The sequence below is a fragment of the Chlorocebus sabaeus genome, chromosome 24 (genome assembly GCF_047675955.1).
Source record: "Chlorocebus sabaeus isolate Y175 chromosome 24, mChlSab1.0.hap1, whole genome shotgun sequence".
In the NCBI taxonomy this organism is placed as follows: Eukaryota; Metazoa; Chordata; class Mammalia; order Primates; family Cercopithecidae; genus Chlorocebus; species Chlorocebus sabaeus.
Genome location: NC_132927.1, coordinates 5,802,835 through 5,824,247, shown reverse-complemented (window position 1 = coordinate 5,824,247; position 21,413 = coordinate 5,802,835). Strand labels below are relative to the sequence as shown.

The following is a 21,413-nucleotide window of genomic DNA, read 5'->3' as shown; positions in this document are numbered from 1 at the left end:
CTCTAGACTGTGTTCAAAAATGTTTAGCAAAATGCATTTTGGATGGTATAGTTAATGCTGGATTGTATACAACTTGATTAATAAAAAGGATGTTTTAAGAGTTCCAGAAAAGTAACAAGTAGAACAGAATTCTCATCTACAAATGACAGACCTATTTTCTCACTAACACCATAGTCCCAACATTTAGCTACAGGTACTAACATTTAATAGTTCATTATTTCTGTTATGTGCTTCCAAAAGCCACAAAATAATGTATACACACATACACATTTATTTGTACACACACGTATCTCGTCTAATTCTCTCCTTATATCCTTAACCATTTTCTCTTGGAGGTACTTGTCATTGCCTTGTTGTGCTTATTGAGGTCACTTGGGTTGGGTACTGTGGCGTAGTCAGACTAATGATTGTATGCTTCATTCAGCAGAACAATTTTTTCATTTTCACTTATTCCATTCCCTTCAGACACTTCTCGTTTCCCCTCTGATAGTACTTCCCTCCCCATTATGCAGTGTGGTTCACTGTTGGGGCCCGTTTGGGCACCAACCAGACCTTTTGTTGAGTTACTGTACTCCTGCCTTTCTAATTATAGAATTCAGAACAGAATGAGTGAATTAATGCCATGAATGTATTCCCTGCAGTGTCTGGGGCAGTGTAATGCTGCAGCATGCTTGCAATAGCACATAAGCTCTCCCTTCACTCCTTGGCCTCCATTTTTGCCGTGTGGTTTCACAGCAGCAAGAATGGAAGGTGCACTTTACTCACCAGTGAGTAAATCATGTGAATGGATATTTTAAAGCACATGCCCTATACGCAGTTCACAGAGAGAACTATATGTTCAAAAGCTCTCTGAGAACGCATGCTTGGAATATGAAAATGTGCTAAGTACTGTATTTCCTCATGTATCCTAGGTAAGGCAAGAGTGTATAGGCATAGGCAACAGTTAAATGTGTGTTGTTGCATTTCGTTTCTCCAAATAATTGTTTGGTATTTGACTCTACAGCCCTTCAGGGCAAGCAAATACTTGGAGTAGTAGCACCATAGAGATATGATGCTTAATTACCAGAAGACTATAGAAGTCACTTTTCTTTTCCTGACGCTGGGAAGGATTCTGATTGAAGGAAGCATTCTTTGTCCCTCTGGTCTCATGCGACAGTCTGTATCTTCAGGTCCATACAGGTTGATGCACACCGAAAAGTGGATTCAAAGCTGCCTATTCAATACTTGGTGATTGGGGAAGATGAGGAGTTAATTTTCATTTTTGTTTATCAGCTACCTGTTTGATCAAGATTTTTGGTAGGAAGAGCCATCTTTCAGATATAATGCCTAGGGTAGGTTAAGGGCAAAAATTAACTCTCTGAAATACAAATGCTTCCATTAGGTTGGCAGATTTCACTAAGCTCTTTTTGGGAAGAAAATGCTAAAATTCAAAAAAAGAAACATGGAAGTTATAAGAATGAGAAGTGTAAGGGAATGACTTTAGTAAATAATGAACTATTAATGACATATACTGAAAATATAATGTCCAGAAAAGGAGAGTGAGAACTCCATCACATGATATTGTGGGTAACTAGGATGATTTTCAGACTAGATAATGATGAGTATTACTTTTTCTTCATAAATTACACTCACAGACGCCCCAATCACAAGCAGAGTACTAGGCCAGAGGGACTGTGGTTCTAACCCCTCAGAGAACACTTCTTGTTAAATAGACTTTTTTCCTGTCTTCCTCTAGAAAGTCTATGAAGGCTGATATAGTTACAATACATTGGTTATTTTTGAAAGCAAAAGCAAAGTGAAAGCAATTAAAGTGTTTTCTTCTTGGGCTGTTGATTTTCAGGCTCCAAGTTTATCATGAGTTATGATCCATATTACCCATGTTATGATATATTTTTTCCATACAAATATGATGGTCAGATGTCTGTCATTAATTCAATACTGTGTGAACCACTGTGTGTATTCAAACATTCAGCATGTTTTATAACAAAATTAGTAAATGCTTTATCTTGAATATTAGTTTTATCCTGCCCATATTGTAAGACATATTTAAATGATGTATATATAAACAAAATTTCTGAAATAAAGTGTTAAAGAGTAGACCAATTGAAATTCATATCATACTATTCCATAATTACTTCTAACTTCTTTTTTTTTTTTTTTTTTTAGTATCCAAAATAAATGAAGGCCAAGGCCAAGGTTTCAGTATTCTTAAGAGGATTATTTTTTTGTTATTCTAGTGCCTTGTCACTATGCTGCATTTAACTGTGTGAAATAGCAGATGTGAAATAAACTATAAATGAATTATGCATATGTTACAAATTTGTCATCTATTTTTACTGATAATTTTTTTCAGCCATTGATCTTATCAACAATTTGCTGCAAGTAAAAATGAGAAAGCGCTACAGTGTGGATAAGACCTTGAGCCACCCTTGGCTACAGGTAAACAACAATCATTGAGTTTTCTTAGTTGAATGAGCTTCTAAATATTTATAGGATTTTGATATTTAGAAATCTTTTGCAATAATTTTTAAAGTGTGATTATTCTAATATCAATTTATTTTCTCAAATGCATGCAACTTCATAGGATTTAATAACAATTTAGTGTTTCTAAACATTTTTCTCTACCAGGATAATTTGATAGAGGAGATACATGCACACATACACATACACAGCCCAAAACCAAAAGGCAAAACCAAATATAAATAAATAAACCAAGGATCATAACAGACCTCAGATGACCAGATTTCAAAGCATCTATATGTGTAATCCTGATAAATGTACAAATAGATGCCCATCTGGTCATACACTGTACTCATTTAGAAGCTATATTTTTAAATGCTAGGTTATTATGTATGGAACAAATGCATGGCAAATATGAAGTATATGCATGTGCTTCTGTTCACGTAAATATTTATTATTTTCACATTGAATTTAAAGTTTAGAAAACTAATACTCTGAAATACTGAAGGATTATTTGTAGGCATTACATTTCAAAGGAATACTGACATTCTTGGTTGCTTGACTACAAACATTAATTGCCCACTCGTTGATCCATGGTATCATATACACAGTATGTATTTGCAAAGGTTAGGCAAATAGGATGGCTTTGGTGCCGACATTGTCACTTGAGGATGCGTGATGAAAGATTCAGCGCTGCTACAGTGGAAGGAAAAGGGTAACTCAGATTGCAGAAACTGACATCATATGACACAGCACGTTGAGTCGTAATGATCTCTATGGTAATATTTTGGAATTTCTTCTTCAGGACTATCAGACCTGGTTAGATTTGCGAGAGCTGGAATGCAAAATCGGGGAGCGCTATATCACCCATGAAAGCGATGACCTGAGGTGGGAGCAGTACGCAGGCGAGCAGGGGCTGCAGTACCCCACACACCTGATCAATCCAAGTGCTAGCCACAGTGACAGTCCTGAGACTGAAGAAACAGAAATGAAAGCCCTCGGTGAGCGTGTCAGCATCCTCTGAGTTCCATCTTCTATAATCTGTCAAAACACTGTGGAACTAATAAATACATACGGTCAGGTTTAACATTTGCCTTGCAGAACTGCCATTATTTTCTGTCAGATGAGAACAAAGCTGTTAAACTGTTAGCACTGTTGATGTATCTGAGTTGCCAAGACAAATCAACAGAAGCATTTGTATTTTGTGTGACCAACTGTGTTGTATTAACAAAAGTTCCCTGAAACACGAAACTTGTTATTGTGAATGATTCATGTTATATTTAATGCATTAAACCTGTCTCCACTGTGCCTTTGCAAATCAGTGTTTTTCTTACTGGAGCCTCATTTTGGTAAGAGACAGAACGTATCTGTGAAGTAGTTCTGTTAGGTTTGTCCCATTGGTGTTGTCATTGTAAACAAACTCTTGAAGAGTCGATTATTTCCAGTGTTCTATGAACAACTCCAAAACTCATGTGGAAAAGAAATGAATGAGGAGGGTAGGGAATAAAATCCTAAGACACAAATGCATGAACAAGTTTTTAATGTATAGTTTCGAATTCTTTGCCTGCCTCGTGTGCCTCAGTATATTTAAACTCAAGACAATGCACCTTGGTGTGCAAGACCTAGTGCTCTTAAGCCTAAATGCCTTAGAAATGTAAACTGCCATATATAACAGATACATTTCCCTCTTTCTTATAATACTCTGTTGTACTATGGAAAATCAGCTGCTCAGCAACCTTTCACCTTTGTGTATTTTTCAATAATAAAAAATATTCTTGTCAAAATATGTGTCCACCTGATTGAATTATTTTCATTCATAGTTCACACTAGGGTTTTCAGGCCAACTAGGAGCAGAAGTGTCTGCTCAAACAGCAGGAAAAAAACTCATAGTCTACAATGTAGTTTTATGTACTCTGAAGCAGTAAACGTATGTTTCAAAGGGGAGTGAAGCTTTCCTGTCTTGCATGTGGTTTAATTTCTAATAGAAAGGAAAGCTTTCAAAGCGAAAAGTGACCAAAGCCAAACCGAGTGCTTGGAGGCATAGGTAGGATGACTCGGAGTAGTTGGAATATTGCAAATAGCATCTTAATGTAGCTTCCTGATTTAGTCAATATAAGCTAGAGATTTATTAGAATATCAGATCTGGTTTCTTTTCATATAATCTAAAGATGGTTCTGAGGTGAACCAAAAAAGCATGTAAAGACTAGAAAGTAATCCCTAAACAGAAAGACATCTCAAGTGAAGTTCTATAGCCTGGAGAAGACTAATTGGACCTAACAGATTTTAGGTATATAATGTGAATAATGTGGGTTATTTTCCTTAGTAACAGGATGGGAATAGCGTACTATGTAACAGAATAAAAGACTGTAATTAATGTTTGGAAGAATGTAATGAGAGTTGTGAAACACTCGAATATATTAGATAAGTATGTTAAGACTGTACTCTTTCCACTTGGAGGAATGAGGGGACAATAGATTATCTTTCCAGTGATTAGTCTCTGTTTTGTATTTTTATTGAACTTGAACAAGTATAAAAATTTAAAAGTTCCTTAATCTGCTTTTCTCCAGGGGTAGGGTGTGTGTGTGTGCGTGTGCTCACACATGCACAAGTGAATTTGCATACACAAGCATACATGTACCATCAACTTGAAATAATAGAATGTTAATCAGTAAGACAATAACTCTCTTGCCAACCTAGGAATATAACTGACACCTTTTCTATGACACCTTTTCTAAGCAATTTCAGGAAAATGGAAAATGAGGGGAAGCATATAAATTTCTTCCCTCTTCATATGGGCATAATATAAATTGGAGGCTTATTGTTTGAATTATAATTTATATAGTTTGTATGCCTATGTTTCATCAGCTGCAATATAAAATGTAATCAATAACTTTTCTTGCTTGGTATGGGATTCTAAAAAGATTATAGGAAAAGAAACTATGATAATATTATCCATATAGTATAAAATATCCTAGAATCCTTGATGATTGGCAAGAGTAACAAAGTATCACTGTACATTATAAAACCACACAGAAGTCAATTATCCATGCAGCAAAAAATTATTTCGCATCTGTTCTACACAACTCTTTGCTAGATTCTAAGATTTTGAAATGTGAATAAGACATGGTCCCTGCACAAAATAAATTTATTAGATAGACGTGAATAAACAAATTGTTGGTGCTTTTAGAAAATGAGATGTAAAGGTATAAGGCATCATGGAGAACAGTTAATAATGGAGGAAGAAAGCAACAGAATGATGTGTTTCAGCAGAACTAGAAAAAATTATAGGACTACACCTGGCTGGAAGTAGGAGAAAACAGCATGAATGAAGAAATGAGGGTCCAAAGAGGACTGTTACAAAGACAAAAGTACCTCTTTATAACAGAAGAATAAAGGTAAGGAAGAACTGAAGAAGTCCATCCAGTAGAAATGGGTGATGAGCTTGATCTGGAGGCTCTTGTGTGTTATTCTGGGTGTTTGGGATTTATTCTGTGTAAATCTCAGGAAACCAGCATTGTTTAAGCTGAAAGGAACTATTAATCAGAAGTTAGAGATTTAGAAGGAGTGAGTTCTCATTTTAACATTTGTATATGAAGTTCCTATAGGACACCCAACTTTGAAATGTTCTAAAAGTAGTTAGATATGAGTCTGGGGTTTAAGAAATCTGTAATTGAAGATAGGGATTTGAAGGTCAACAGCCCACAACATGTTAATGGGAATGACTCATCCCTGGGGTAAAATAAATACAACGATAGGAAAGTGGTCTTAGGGCACAAACCTGAGAAGTATTGATATGGAAGGATCAGTCAGAATAAGAGAATTGAAAAGGAATTTTCAGAGGTAGAATGAAATGGAGTAATATTACAGAAACCAAGAGAAGAAATACTTTCAAGGATTAAGTTGGTAACAGTAGAACATGTTATGGCAAGACCATGGTTTTAGCCTTTTTGGGGGCACCCTTACAAACTATTTCAGCAGTTTGTAGTGAACAGGCCTTTCCTGCTGCATTCAGAGTAGCTATGTCAAAAGAATCTCTGTGTGGCAATGATACTGACACCACCTATACTGCAGTGTCATCAAGCAAAGGAATGAGAAAAGAACTGCCAATGTCAAGGGAAAAAGTGGGCCACTAACAGTCATGCTGCTTCCCACCACCAGCAATATTAGTGAAGTTGCAAGGACTCCAATTGTAGTAAATCAGCAACCACTTTTGTACTAAATACCAGCAATAAGTTTGCCCACTTCACATCCGTGGTATGTTATAATAAATAACATGGACAGGTGAGTAGCTTATATTTAATACAAGATGCAGATGAGCATTTTTGGTGCAGAAAAGGTATCTTTTATCATTATGACAAAAGTAAAAGAAGTGACAAACTCATTTAAGGAAAGATGTGTTCTCTATTATTGTCACAGAGGTAATAGTTCCTCAAACAACAGTATTGTCAGCTCACCCAAGTTGCTATGAAAATTGCTAGTCTCTATGTATTCAGAACCATTAGAGCAAACTACCATGGTTCTTGCTTTTGGCCTGAGCAAGGGGACAGCCCTGAGAGAAATGTTTTCATCAGTGATGCTTTTTATATGTCCATTATCCCTAAGGAAGAAATAATCTTTGAGTTGAGTGAGTACCCACTCTGATGGAGACAATTTTGAGAAATATATGGTCAGCTGTTTCATTGAATGTATATAATAAGTACAGTGATTAAAATAAGAAAGCCATCTGTCCCCTGCTCTCTTCATTCATTATCCAATCAATATTCAGTTTGATGACCTTCATAAAGTAATTAAATTTTGCATACCCTTTGGTTAGGCCCATCTTAAGGAACCAAATACTAGTTGATGTGAAGACACATTAAGGCCCATGGAGAAGGGTCTGCTGCCTTTAATTGCCAAAAGGTAGCACACTCTTTCATCTCTGATCTTTCCACATTGCCTGAAGCATTGTTCTCTCTGCCCCCTCCCTTAATAATTAATAATTAATTATCCCTAATTATTAATAGGCATAATTAATGCCTATTAATCCTTTTGCCATTTATTTGCCTTATGTCTCCTGTCTTTTCTGTTCCCCTGCTCCTCTTTAACTGTCTCTTTTGTGCTAGATACATATTTTTAGTGTAACATTTTAATTCCTTTGTTGAATTTTTATGATTTGTTTTAGTTGTTTTCTTGATGATTCCTCTAGGGATTATAATATGCATATTTACTTATCACTACTTCACATTAATGCTAACTTAATTCCAATGAAATATACGAACTTTGCTCTGATATAGCTCCATTCCCACCACTCTTCTTTGTGATATTATTGTCATAGATATTACAGTTGTATGTGTTGAAACCACTTTGTAATATTGTTTTATGCAATTATTCTTTAAATCAGTTAAGAGAAGAAAGGAGAAAAATATTTTTTCCTTTACATTTACTTACCTTTTCCATTGTTCTTTATTTTTTCATGTAGATTAAAGGTATTATCTATTGAGCGTCATTTCTATTCTTCCTGAATATCTTTCTTTAGCATTTCTTTGAGGCAGGTCTGCTAAAAACAAATGCCCAGTCTTTGTATATCTGGCAATGTTTTTATTTCACCTCTGTTTTTGAAGTAAAATTTTGCTGGGTATAAAATTATTCATTGACAGATGTTTTTCCCCTCGGTATTTTAAATATGTCATCACTGCCACCTTTTAACCTCTATTATCTCTCAGAAAAGATCAGCTTTAATCTTATTGTGGTTTCCTCACATGTGATGAATTGCTTTTCTCTCACTGCTTTCAATATTTTCTCTCTGTCTTGCAACAGTTTAACTATGATGTGTCTAGTCTAGGTGTTTTGGTTTGTTTGTTTCCTTTTTTTTTTTTTTTTTTTTTTTGCAATTAGCCTACTTGGGTTTGTTGCAATTCTTGAATGTGTAGATAAATAGCTTTCCATCCAACTTGAGAAAAATTAGGCCGTTATTTCTTCAAAGACTTTTCTCTCCCTTTTTATCTTCTCTGTCTGGGACTCCCATTACATATAAATTGGAATGCTTTGGTGAGTGGCAAAGGTTTCTGAGGCTCCATTCATTTTTCTTCATTCTTTTTCCTTCTGTTCTTCAGATTGGATAATCTATATTGATGTATCTTCAGCTTCATTGATCCTTCCTTCTACCAGAACAAATCTGCCGTTAAGTACCTCTGGTAACTTTTTCTTTCTTTGGTTCTATTTTATTATGAAATACACTTATCTTTTTTAAGAAATATTTTATATTGACTGAGTCACTGTTATTATACTTTCCTTTAATTCTTTAAATGTGTTCTCCCAAGTCTTTAAAGCATATTTTTAATAGCTGCTCTGAAGTCTGTCTATTAGCTCCAACATTTGAGTCTTCTCCCTCTCTTTTCCACCTCATCAGAGACAATTTCCATTGAAATCCCCAAAGTGTGATGTATGTATTCACACGTTGCTCTTGCTTCTTCATGTCTTGTTGAAAACTGGATATTTTACATAATGTATCATAGCAACTCTGTATTGTGATCCATCCCCCCCACCCCCCGCCTCCACAGTAGCTGTTGCTGTTGCTATTTGTTTGTTTAGTAACTTTCCAAAATTAATTCTAGAATCTATCTTCCCCATACTTGGCAGCTGCTGATGTATCTAGTGGGTGTTTTGTTTTTTTAATTTGTTGTTGTTGTTGTTGTTGTTATTTTTAAGTCTGGCTGCCTAGGAGCCATGTCTATAACAGAATAGCTTAGTGATCAAACAATAATAATTCACACATCGTGTTTAAGTGCCTTGAACCAATAAAGTTCTGCACTTTTCTGGTGTATCTAAGTGTGGGTTAAGTTCAAACAGTTAATAAGTTTCCCCCAGATCCTTTTACTTTCTGTGTGTGCAAGGCCTTACATTCAGCCAGGGAAGAGTAGATGCCTAAGGCTTTCTTCAGTCTCTTCTGAGTGTGTATGGAGCCTTGTAAGTACGGGTAGCCTTTCAGCCACCAGGGATATGCAGAAACTTTATCTGTATCTTCCTATTAAATTTCTGATTGTTCTGCTAGTATTTTCATTGCCCCAATCAGTATTCTAAACTAAGAGAGTTGCAACATTGGCCTTCCATGAATCAGTATTCCAACTTAAAGAGAGCTGCAACATTGTCCTTCCATGATTGTTTGCAACCGACATTGCTATTGTCAGCCCCCTCCATTAGCAAGGTTCCTTGTTTTTCCCAGCCTGCCTCACCCTAGTAGAACTACCTTTTCAGAGTGCAGATAATAGAGGAGAATGAGAGCAAGCTAAAAGGCCATAGATTCCCATTATTCTTATTTAGTTTTAGTAGTTTTCTCAAATAAATGCTTAGAAATTTGGTGTCTGCTCTTGGCCAATTTCTAAAGTCCTAAAATTGTTGTTTCAACAATTTTTCCAGTTATGTCATTGCCCTTTGGGGAAGGATTTGCTGAGGGTTTCATGTTACTATTCTAGAAGTCCCCAGAGACTATAATATTAAACTAATTTAAGAGTGTTCATAAGACATTAAACAAAAATTATATAATCTATTAGAAATAAAAATACAAAATGAGTTAGAAATATTCAGAGAATTCCAAGTTTTCTCTTGTTTTCAGATTTCTCATGATGAGCTACTAAACTATCAGGTCATTAAATGTTAATTCTCTTGAAAGTAAACCATCTAATTTAAAAACTACATTTAATCCATTTCTTCCTCTTTTGGGCTCTGAGTGTCTGAACATTATGACACTCTGTACCCGAGTGGGTAAAAGCATTCTCTATCTATGAGTGGGTGTAGATATAGCTCACATAAACCTTTAAACCCTAAGAGCTAATCTCATCTAACAGCAGCATGCCGTTCGACGAGGACCTGCCGAATTGTTTTTCCATATACAAAAATGTAGCACCAGGGATAACTATTCTGCATAATTTCCTCAGCATTGTGAGCTCCTTTTTTCTTTTTTCTTTTTTTTTTTTTTTGTCTTCCTGTTTTGAGTTGTTTCTATTTCAACTCACTCTAAACTTTTCTTGCACGTTCAGTGAAAAAACTGTTTTTGGTTTTGTTTGTTTGTTTAATTTGAGTAACCCTTCTAACTGACTCTTCTCCTTATGCTTTCTTACCTCCATTGAAACAGACTCCACCACCACAGTCACCAATTGTTCTTGGTGTGTTTGGTTTCTAACAACAAATTATTGTTTGATTTTCTATAAGCTCCCCCACACACAGACACACATGCACATATATACATATGTCAGCATGGATCTTCTTTATCCTTCTAGCAAACATTTTCTATATTGTCTTTCTCTTCCAAATTTGTCCCATTTTTTCTCTTTGTTTTCTGTGTGTATATCCTATAAAATAAAATCCTATTTTTGTTTAACTTTTACTTTGGATTTGGGGATACATGTGACGGTTTGTTCCATAGATAAATTTGTGTCACACTCCTGTCATAAATTTGTTCTACAGACTTAAAATTCTAATTTTTGTCACCAATAATCTCTTCTTATAAGAATGATCAGTGGCCTTTAACTTAATATTGATCAATTTTCTCAATATAGTGTAGAGGTTAAAAACCCAAATATGTAGACAGATAAAACTTGACTTGAATTCTGGGTGATAATGAGAACACTGTACTGTCATGTCTTGTTCAGGGTGTTTAAGAGATTAAATGGAATAATGAATCTAAAACAGTGAATATTTGTCCCATGACATCGATAACAGCTTCAGTAAGTGATTGTTTATTATTATTTAGCCATTCAACAAATATTTTCAACCACTTTTTATGTGCTGGCAATGTAGTAGATGAAAATACTGATGTGGTTACTTCCCGTATTCCCTATGGGCTTCCTTCTCTGATGTCCTGCCTCCATCTGTTTTGATGAGGTAATGAAAAGGGCATGAACTTTGAAGTTTGACAGGTATGAATCCAAATCCTAACTCCAAGACTTGTGTGAACTTAGGCAAAGTACTTTAAAGTCTCTGAGCATTATTCTTCTCAGGAGTAGGACTATGATGATACATAATTTACAGTGCAATTGGGATAGCTAAGTAGACACATATTTAAATTTCTTAGCCAAAATGCTGGCATACATTGCAGTTCAGCAAACACTAATCTACTCCTCACACCTACCTCTGTATGTGGTTCCTAATGTTTTCTTATTTTGTCTTTCAATATTTTTTCCTCTGAAATGATTTATTTCCATGAACTCAGCTATTACCTTCACTCCCAAAAGTACAATCCAATTTCATCTCTACAAATTGATAGAACTTTTTTTTATCTGAAGATCCCACCCTGATTTTAAATTCAACAGATCTGAAATCACATTTGTTATTTTAGCCTCAAATCAATTGTACTACATACTTCTAAGTGTAACCTTTCAGGCTCTTCTTCCTCTAATGCACTCTACACTCCACTGCCAGAGTTATTTTCCTCCAAATTGCTTTCATCATTGTACTCACATATTTTGAAATTTTCAAAGACTTTGCTCACAGTTATCTACAAGATAAATGAAAATGTCTTCGTGTTACAAAAACTGTGAGGTCCAAAAACTAATAAAGTACTGATATGGCTTCGCTGTGACCCCAACCAAATCTCATCTTGAATTTTAGCTCCCATAATTCCCACAGGTTGTGGTAGGGACCTAGTAGGAGGTAAATGAATCATGGCAGCAGGTCTTTCCTGTACTGTTCTCTGATACTGAATAAGTTTCACGAGATCCGATGGTTTTATAAGGGGAGATCCCTGCACGTGCTCTCTTGCCTGCTGCCATGTAAGATGTAAATTTGCTCCTCCTTTACCTTCTGCCGTAATTGTGAGGACTCCCCAGCCATATGGAACTATGAGCCAATTAAACCTCTTTTCTTTATGAATTACCCAGCCTCAGCTATGTCTTTATTCCCAGCATGAGAACAGAATAATACAATAAATTGGTACTTGGAGTGGGGTGCTGCTATAAAGATGCCCAAAAATGTGGAAGCAAGTTTGGAACTGGGCAACAGGCAGAGATTTAAACAGTTTTGAGGGCTCAGAAGACAGAAAAATGGGGAAAAGTTTGAAACTTCCTAGAGACTTGTTGAATGGCTTGGACCAAATGCTGACCATCTCAGATTGGGATGAGAAACTTGTTGGGAACTGGAATAAACATGACTCTTGCTGCATTTTAGCAAAGAGACTGGCAGCATTTTGCTCCTATTCTAGAGATCTGCAGAAATTTTACCTCAGAGCAATGATTTAGGGTATCTGGCAGAATAAATTTCTAAGCAGCAAAGCATTCAAGAGGTGACTTTGGTGCTGTTAAAAGCATTCCGTTTTGCGTATTCACAAAGATATGGTTTGCGATTGGAACTTATGTTTAAAAGGGAAACAGAGCATAAAAGTTCAAAAAATTTGCAGCCTAACAATGTGATAGAAAAGACAAAGGTATTTTTGTGAGGAGAAATTCAAGCTGGCTGTAGAAATTTGCATAAGTAGTGAGGAACCAAATATTAATCACCAAGACAAGGGAGAAAATGTCTCCAGGCCATGTCAGAGACCTTGGTGGCAGCTCTAGGATCGCAGGCTTAGAGACCTAGAAGGAAAAAATGGTTTTGTCGGCCAGGCCCAGGGCCCCCTGCTCTGTGCAGCCTGAGGACTTGGTGCTGCTCCCAGCTGCTCCAGCTATGGCTAAAAGGAACCAAGGTACAGTTTGAGCTGTGGCTTTAGAGGGTACAAACTCTAAGTCCTGGCAGCATCCATATGGTGTTGAGCCTGTGGGTGCACAGAAGTCAAGAACTGAGGTTTGGGAACCTCTGCCTAGATTTCACAGGATGTATGGAAATGCCTGTATGTCCAGGCAGCAGTTTGCTACAGGGGTGGAGCCTTCATGGAGAACCTCTGCTAGGGCAGTGCAGAAGGGAAATGTGGGTTCAGAGCCTCCACACAGAGACCCCACTAGGGTACTGCCTAGTGGAGCTGTGAGAGGAAGGCCACTGTCCTCCAGACCCCGTAGTGGTAGATTCACTGACAGTTTGCACTATGTGCCAGAAAAACTGTAGACAGCACCAGCCCATGAAAGCAGCCAGAAGAGGGGGGTCAGGGCAGGGGGCACTGTACCATGCAAAGCACAGAGGCAGAGATGTCCAAGACCATGGGAACCCAGCTTCTGCATCAGTGTGACCTGGACATAAGACATGGAATCAAAATAGATCATTTTGGAGCTTTAAGGTTTGTCTGCCCCATTGGATTTCAGACTTGCACGGGTCCTATAGTCCCTTAATTTTGGCCAATTTCTCTCATTTGGAATGGTTGTATTTACCCAATGCCTATAACCCCATTGTGTATAGGACATAACTAACTTGCTTTTGATTTTACAGGATCAGAGGTGCAAAGAACTTACCTTGTTTTAGATGAGATTTCAGACTGTGGGCTTTTGAGTTAATGTTGAAATGAGTTAAGACTTTGGGAGGCTGTTGGGAAGGCATGATTGGTTTTGAAATCTAAGAACATGAGATTTCGGAGGGGTCAGGGTGAAATGATATGGTTTGGCTGTATCCCCACCCAAAACTTATCTTGAATCTCTATCTGCAAATTTTCTGAACTTTTATGCTCTGCTTCCCTTTAAAACATAAGTTGCAGTTCCTGTAATTCCCACATGTCAAGGAGGGACCCAGTGGGAGGTAATCAAATTATGGGGGTAGGTCTTTCCCGTGCTGTATTCATGATGGTGAATAAGTCTTATGAGATCTAATGGTTTTGTAAAGGGGAGTTCCCCCCTGCAAATGCTTTCTTGCCTACCACCATGTAAAACATGACTTTGATCTTCCTTCACCTTCTGCCATAATTGTGAGGCCTCCCCAACCGTGTGCAACTGTGAGTCAATTAAACCTCTTTACTTAATAAATTACCCAGTCTTGGGTAAGTCTTCATTAGCAGTATGATAACAGACTAATACAGTAAATTGGTACCAGGAGTGGGGCGCTACTGTAAAGATTCCTGAAAATGTGGAACTATGTCCATAAAATCTCCAGGGATACCATGGATTTCTGGACCATAGAAATGAATGTCAGGGCTTTGATATAATTTTCACCTCATTGAGTTCATTTCTAATTTTGATATCAAGACAAGAATCTAAACAAGATATCTTCTAACATATGTTTTAATTTATAAATTTTTATGAAAGCCATGATTTAATTTGGATGGGTCCAAGTCTTAACTTCGAGACTTGTATGAAATTAGACAAACTACTTTAAACTCACTGAGCCTTATTCTACTCAGGAGTAGAACTGCAATGACAATAACTGCAATTCAATAACAGTATATCAATAATGCATACATTTTATCAACTCTCTTTTAATATAAATTTATCTATTTTTAACTGACAATAATTATGTATACTTATGGAAAACAAAGTGATGTTTTTATCTATGTGTACATGGTAGAAAGATTAAATCAAGCTAATTAACACACCCCTCAACTCACCAACTTATCTTTCTTTATGGTGGTAAGACTTTTAAAAATGTATTCTTTTAGCAATTTTGAAATATACAACAAATTATAATTAACTGTGGTCACCATGCAATGCAACAGATCACTAAAACATATTCCTCTAGTCTGACTGAAACTTTGTAAACTTTCATCAACATCTCCACTTTCCCCAACCCTCTACTTGCTACCTCAGCCTCTGGTAACCACCTTTCTACTCAGTTTCTACAACACTGAGTTTTTAGATTTCACATATAAGTGAGATCATACAATATTTGCCTTCCTGTGTCTGACTCATTTCACTTTTATAATGTCCTCCAGGTCCATCCATTTTGTCATAAATGACAGAATTTTCTTCTTTTCTCAGGGTGTGTAGTGTCTCATCATGTATATATACTGCGTTTTATTTGTCCATTAACCTGTTGATGAATACTAATGTTACTTTCATATCTTGGCTTTTGTGAATAATGCTGAGATGAACATGGGAGTGCAGATATCTTTTCAACACCTTTCTCAATTCCTCTGGATATATACCCAGAAGTGGGATTGCTGAATAATATTTTCAGTTTTCTTTATGTTTTCTAATTCTCTAAGACAAATGCTGTTTTGAAAAAGGAAATTCATATCCTTATGTAGACCTCTTTTGTATCATAGAATGTGTTTAGGAACTTCTGAGAATAGAGTTTCTTTAAGTGAATATGGACTACGAGCTACTCCCTGATGCAAAGTGTGAACATTTTTTGTAAATTTATTTCTGTACCTTAAGTGAAATAGTAAGATATTGAATTAAGATTTTTTTTCTGGGAATGGAAGAAGCTTCATGTCTTATGTGGTTTTAAGGAATGTATTGGGTGGGGATGGTGGCTTACATCTGTAATTCCAGCACTTTGAGAAGCTGAAGCAGAAATCACTTTCAGCCCAGGAGTTTGAGACAAGCCTGGACAACAAAGCAAAACCCTGTCTCTACAAAAAATAGTAAAAAATAGAAGTTGCCAAGTGCAGGGGTGTGTACCTATAGACCCCAGCCATTCAGGAATCTGACAGGGAGGATCCCTCAGTCAGGAGTTTGAGGTTGCAGTGGGCTATTATCACACCACTAACTCCAGGCCTGTGCGACAGGGTAAGACTCTGTCCCCACCCCCAATATTTTTTTTCCCACCTCAGCCCCCGAGTAGCTGGGACCACCAGCGCACACCACCTCACCTACCTAATTTTTGTATTTTTTGTAGATACAGGTTTTGCTGTGTTGCCCAGGCTGATCTCAAACTCCTGAGCTCAATTCGTCCACCCACCTTTGCCTCCCAAAGTGCTGGGATTATAGGCGTGAGCCACCATGCTTGGCCTGAGTCTTTTCTTTTAGAGATACTGAGCTTAGCTTGCTCAGAGAACTGAGGTTGAGCTTTATTTCAATTTCAAATACTGAGTGATCTCAATTATTAAGGAACTTCGAATGGATTATTTTTATTTTCTCCTCATAATTTTGTCTCCACACCTGAAGGTAGATAATATCTAGTATTAGTTGACTACTGGATTCCACTAGCTTCCCAGAGACAGGGATTGCTAGAGACAAATACCTGAGTGTGACCCATATATGTAGGTCTCATATAAAATCTCTAACAAACTAGATTTTTTGCAGGAGTTTTTGCTCCTCTGGATGGAGGCAAAGAAGCAGGAGCATCACTTGAACTAAAATACAGAAGGAATAATGAACCTAACATGCGTGGGGGAAAGGTCCTAATGAAATGTTGCATTCCTATAAAGGTAGACTCAGGAAATAACATTGTCCAGGTTAAGCAGAGATAGATATCAAATAGATAGCCTCAAATATCAGAAATAACCATTCATACTTAGTCCAGAATAAGTACCGGAGATCTTTGACAAGAGGAATTGTGGATTTTTTTTAAATTTTGTAATTAACAAAAAGGCTATACAATTTTGGTTTGGAGTCCATGAATTTAAATAATATCTTTAAGTTGTGCTTATGTTCATAAATAGATTAAATGATTTAAAAATAGTAATAGAAGTAGAGTCCAAATTAAACTGACTGCATTTTTACTACTTTATTTTGAAGGCAGTGTACTCTTTTGTTATCAGACTTTCATTTCTTTTTACTTGATTCCCTCATTCAGAAACCCAGATAAGCTAAGGACATCTCAGACGAGATACCAGCTTGCAGCATGCTCTGTAGGCAAAACTGTGAAGAATAAGCCACATTTGGGCTTCAAAAAATTGTAGCTTGTGTACATAGAGAAATAATCATTAGAGCCAATTATCTTTGGACAGACTGATATTTCAAATTCCAATTACAAAGTTTTAGCCTCATTAACACATGAGTTTCATTTTATATCTTGGCTACCACATTTTATTGTTACAATTCATTAAAAATAACTTGAAAAATGAAGATGATCATAGGCTTCAGCATACAAGCAAAATAAAAAACTAGTGCCTGGGTAATGAATACAACACTTTATATTTGTATGGCAACTTCCTTTTAAGGAGCTCAAAACATTTCACGAATGTTATCTCACTAATCTTATGAGTACCGCAATAAAACATAATTTCTTATATCTCTGAACAAGAGAAATTGATAAATGAAATTGCCACAGTTTGCTTTCATTGTTGAACATTAAATTATGAACATATACAATATTCATATTTATTTATCATTATTTTAAAATTTTCAGTAAATTGACCCCTTTTGGTATACATTTCTATGAGTTTTAACACATTTAGATTAGAATAATTACCACCATATTCAGGATACAGAACAGTCCTATCACTCCAAAGATCTTTGTACTACTCCTTAATTATCAAATATATTCCCACATTTACTTCTGAAAAACACTGAACTGCGCTACATCCCTGTATGTTGTTTTTTTCAGGATCCCATATAAATGGAATCACAGAGTATGTAACCTTTGGAGGTTTGCTTCTTTCTCTCAGCATAATGCCTTTCAGATCTACCTGTGTTGTTTGTGAATCAATAGTATATTTATTTTGTTGCCGAGAAGTATTCCCTTGTATGGATGTATCCAGTTTGTTTATCCATTAATCTGTTCGAAGACATTGAGGTTATTTCCAGTTTGGATTGATCATTAATACAGCTGCTATATATATTTGTATACAAATTTTTTGTGTGGCAATACATATAATTTCTCTAGGTTAAATACTCATGAGTAGGATTGCTGGGTTGTTGTATGGTAAGTGCATGTGAACTTTAAGAGAAACTAACAAGCTGTTTTTCAGAATGTCGACATCATTTGGAGTTCCCACCAGCAATTTATGAAAGTCCCAGTTTTTCTGCATTCTCACTAGCATTTGGTATTGCCACTTAAAAATTATTAACTCTTCTAATCAGTATGTAGTGGTATGTCACAGTGACTTTCACTTGCATTTCCATGATGGTTAATAACACTCAATATCTTTCATGTGTTCATTTTTCATCAGTATGCCTCATTTTGTGAGGTGCCTGTTCAACTATTTTGCACTTATAAGTTCTTGGAGCTTTTTGTATATTCCTTAGAATACGCTACACAGACAGTCATGTGCATATATAGTCGACTTTCTTTCTTTTCAATTTTATTTATTTCTTGACCAATTTCATCTAAGTTATTAAATTCACGCACACAAATTTATCTGTATTTTTTCCTTGTTATGCTTTTAATACGAGGAGTCTGCAATGATTTTCTGTTTTTCACTCCTGTTTTTGCCAATGTGTCTTCTCTTTGTTTTTTTTTTTGTTATTCTAGAGGTTTATCAATTTCATAATTTCATTGATCTTTTCAAAAAAACCAACGTTTACATTTAATTTAATTGATTTTTGATTTTTTTTTTTTCTTTTTTATGAGATGGAGTCTCACTCTGTCACCAGTCTGGAGTGCAGTGGCCGATCTCAGCTTGCTGTAACCTCTGCCTCCAGCTTCAAGTGATTCTCCTGCCTCGGCCTACTGTATATCTGGCATTACATGTGCGTGCCACCATGCCTGGCTCATTTTTGTGTTTTTAATAGAGATGGGGTTTCACTGTGTTAACTAGACTGGTCTCCAACTTCTTACCTCAGGTGATCTGCACACCTCAGTTTCCCGAAGTGCTGGGATTACAGGTGTGAATCACCTGGCCCAGCTTGTTTTAAATTTTCTTGGTCAAGCTTTATTATTTCCTTTATTTTTCTTGTTTCAAGATTATCTGATATTCTTTTTCTAAGTTCTTATGCCACAACTTACATTTTTGGTTTGAGACTTTTATTTTTAATATAGCATTTTAATGGTATAAATTTCCCTCTAAGCACTGCTTTAGCTGTGTGTCTCAAATTTTGGTATGTTGTATTTTAATTTTTTTATGTTCAAAACATTTTCTAACTGTTCTTTAGTCTTTCTTTTTGACCCATGAATTTTTTAGAAGTGTATTCTTTACTTTCCAAGTATTTGAAGACTTTTCTGTATCTTTCTGTTATTGATTTCTATTGTAATTCCATTATGATTAGGCCATATACTTTGTATGATTTTAATTCTCTTGAATTTGTTAGTATTTATTTATGACCAAGAATATGACTGACCTTGAGAATGTTTCATGTGTACTTGAAAAGTATCTTTATTTTTGTTGGGTGGATCACTCCACAAATGTCAACTAAATCTAGTTGATTGATGTTGTTGCTCAGTTTTTCTAAATTCTTGTGGTTAGTGTTTGCATAGTATATTTTTTCCATTCTTTTATTTTAAACCCACATAAATAATTATATAAAATGAATTTCTTGTAAATAGGTAGGTCTTGCGTTTTTTCTTCTATCTGCTATAAAGATATATTTTTAATTCTTATATTCAGATTATTTAAATTTAATATAATTATTAATACTTTTAGATGTTTGTTTACCATGATGTCATTTTAAAAATTTTATTTCTCTCAGTTTTTTATTCCCTTATTTCCCTTTTCTGCCTTCTATTGAATTATTAGAATATTTTTTAGTATTCTATTTTAGTTTGTCTATTGAGTATTTTACTTTTATAATTGTATTGTTTGGTTAGTGGTTGATCTAAGGATTATCAAATACATACTTAACTTTTCATGGTCCATGTAAAACTTGAATATCTTACCATTCAGGTGGAATACAGAAACTCTACTACCTATTAGTTCCCTTTACTCTTCTTTCTTTATGTGGTGGTGGTTTTAATAGGCATTATATGTACATATATTGAAAACCACATTATATTATTATAATAATTGCTTTCAGTCATCATACACATTTTAAGAGTTTAAGGGAGGGATTTGTCTACTATAATTACCATGTTTCTCTGAAACATAGTCCTCCTATTATCTTTCTGGGATACTAATAACACAAACTTCAGCCTTTGCTATTGTCCCACATATTCCTCAGGCTTTGTTGTTGTTGTTGTTTTTAATCTTTTTTATCTATTGACCTATATTCAAGTTTCCTGACTAATTCCTCTGTCCCATTCTGGTTTTTGTTTTTTGTTTTTTTGTTTTGTGTGTGTGTGTGTGTGTGTGTGTGGTTTTTTTTACTTGAGATGGAGTCTCACTCTGTTGCCCAGGCTGGAGTCCAATGGTGTGATTTCGGCTCACTGCAACCTCTGCCTCCTGGGTTCAAGTGATTCTCCTGCCTCAGCCTTCCTAGTAGCTAAGACTACAGGTACGTGCCACCATGCCTAGCTAATTTTTATATTTTTAGCAGAGATGGTGTTTCACCGTGTTGGCCGGGATGGTCTCAATCCCCTGACCTCATGATTCGCCCACCTCGGCCTCCCAAAGTGCTGGCATTATAGGTGTGAGCCATTTCACCTGGCAACCCCCATTCTGTTCTTGAATCCATCAGGTGAGTTTTTACTTATTGTCATTTTTCAGTTCTCACGTTTACTTTTGATTCCATTTTTATGTTTTCTATCATTCTGCTGAAATTCTATCTTTCCATTTTGTTTCAAGAGTATTTGGCATTATCTCAGAGTGCAGTTAAAATAGCTGCTTTAAAGTCATTATCCATTAATTCCCATATCTGTGCCACTCAGGATTGATATCTGTTATTTGTCATTTTTCTTGTGTGATGTTATTATTTCCTTATTTCTCTGTATGTTGAGTAACTTTTGGATTTTTATCCTGAATATTTCAAATATTATATTTCTTGTCTTATTTACATCTTATGGAGAATATTGATTGTTTTATTTGTTTCTTAATTTTAGTGGTCTTTAATTGATCCTGTTAAATTCAGGCTGCAAATTTCTAGTTGCCTTCTGTGGGCTGTAATTCTGAAAGTGGTTCAGTTTTTAAAATCTTTGCAGTGCTATTTGGATCTGTCTTTTGTGTGCAGCACCCAGTGTCAGTTTAGGACCCAGGTAGTTTACTCTATAATCTAGTTCTCAAACTATTATAACCTGTCTATTATAACCTGAGACCGAGCCCAAAAGTTTATACACAACTTTCCGGAGTTACTTTCTTGAGCTCTCTCCTCTCTGTGATCTTCCTCATACATTCTGTTTTTCAGAAATTCCTTTTGTGATCTTCTGGCTAG

The 21,413-nt window shown here is 35.8% G+C and overlaps 1 protein-coding gene across 4 annotated transcripts in view; it reads left to right on the top strand.

Annotated features, from left to right (window-relative positions):
• PRKD1 (protein kinase D1) overlaps positions 1 to 4,244 on the top strand; it is a 355,629-nt gene extending 351,385 nt beyond the window's left edge. For all 4 annotated transcript variants that reach the window (XM_073010867.1, XM_073010866.1, XM_073010869.1 and 1 more), the window contains 2 exons: positions 2,354 to 2,439; positions 3,266 to 4,244. In XM_073010867.1, coding sequence (XP_072866968.1) covers positions 2,354 to 2,439; positions 3,266 to 3,484 — 305 coding nt within the window. In that variant the 3' untranslated portion in view covers positions 3,485 to 4,244. The remainder of the gene's footprint in view (positions 1 to 2,353; positions 2,440 to 3,265) is intronic.
• The last annotated feature ends 17,169 nt before the right edge of the window (positions 4,245 to 21,413 follow it).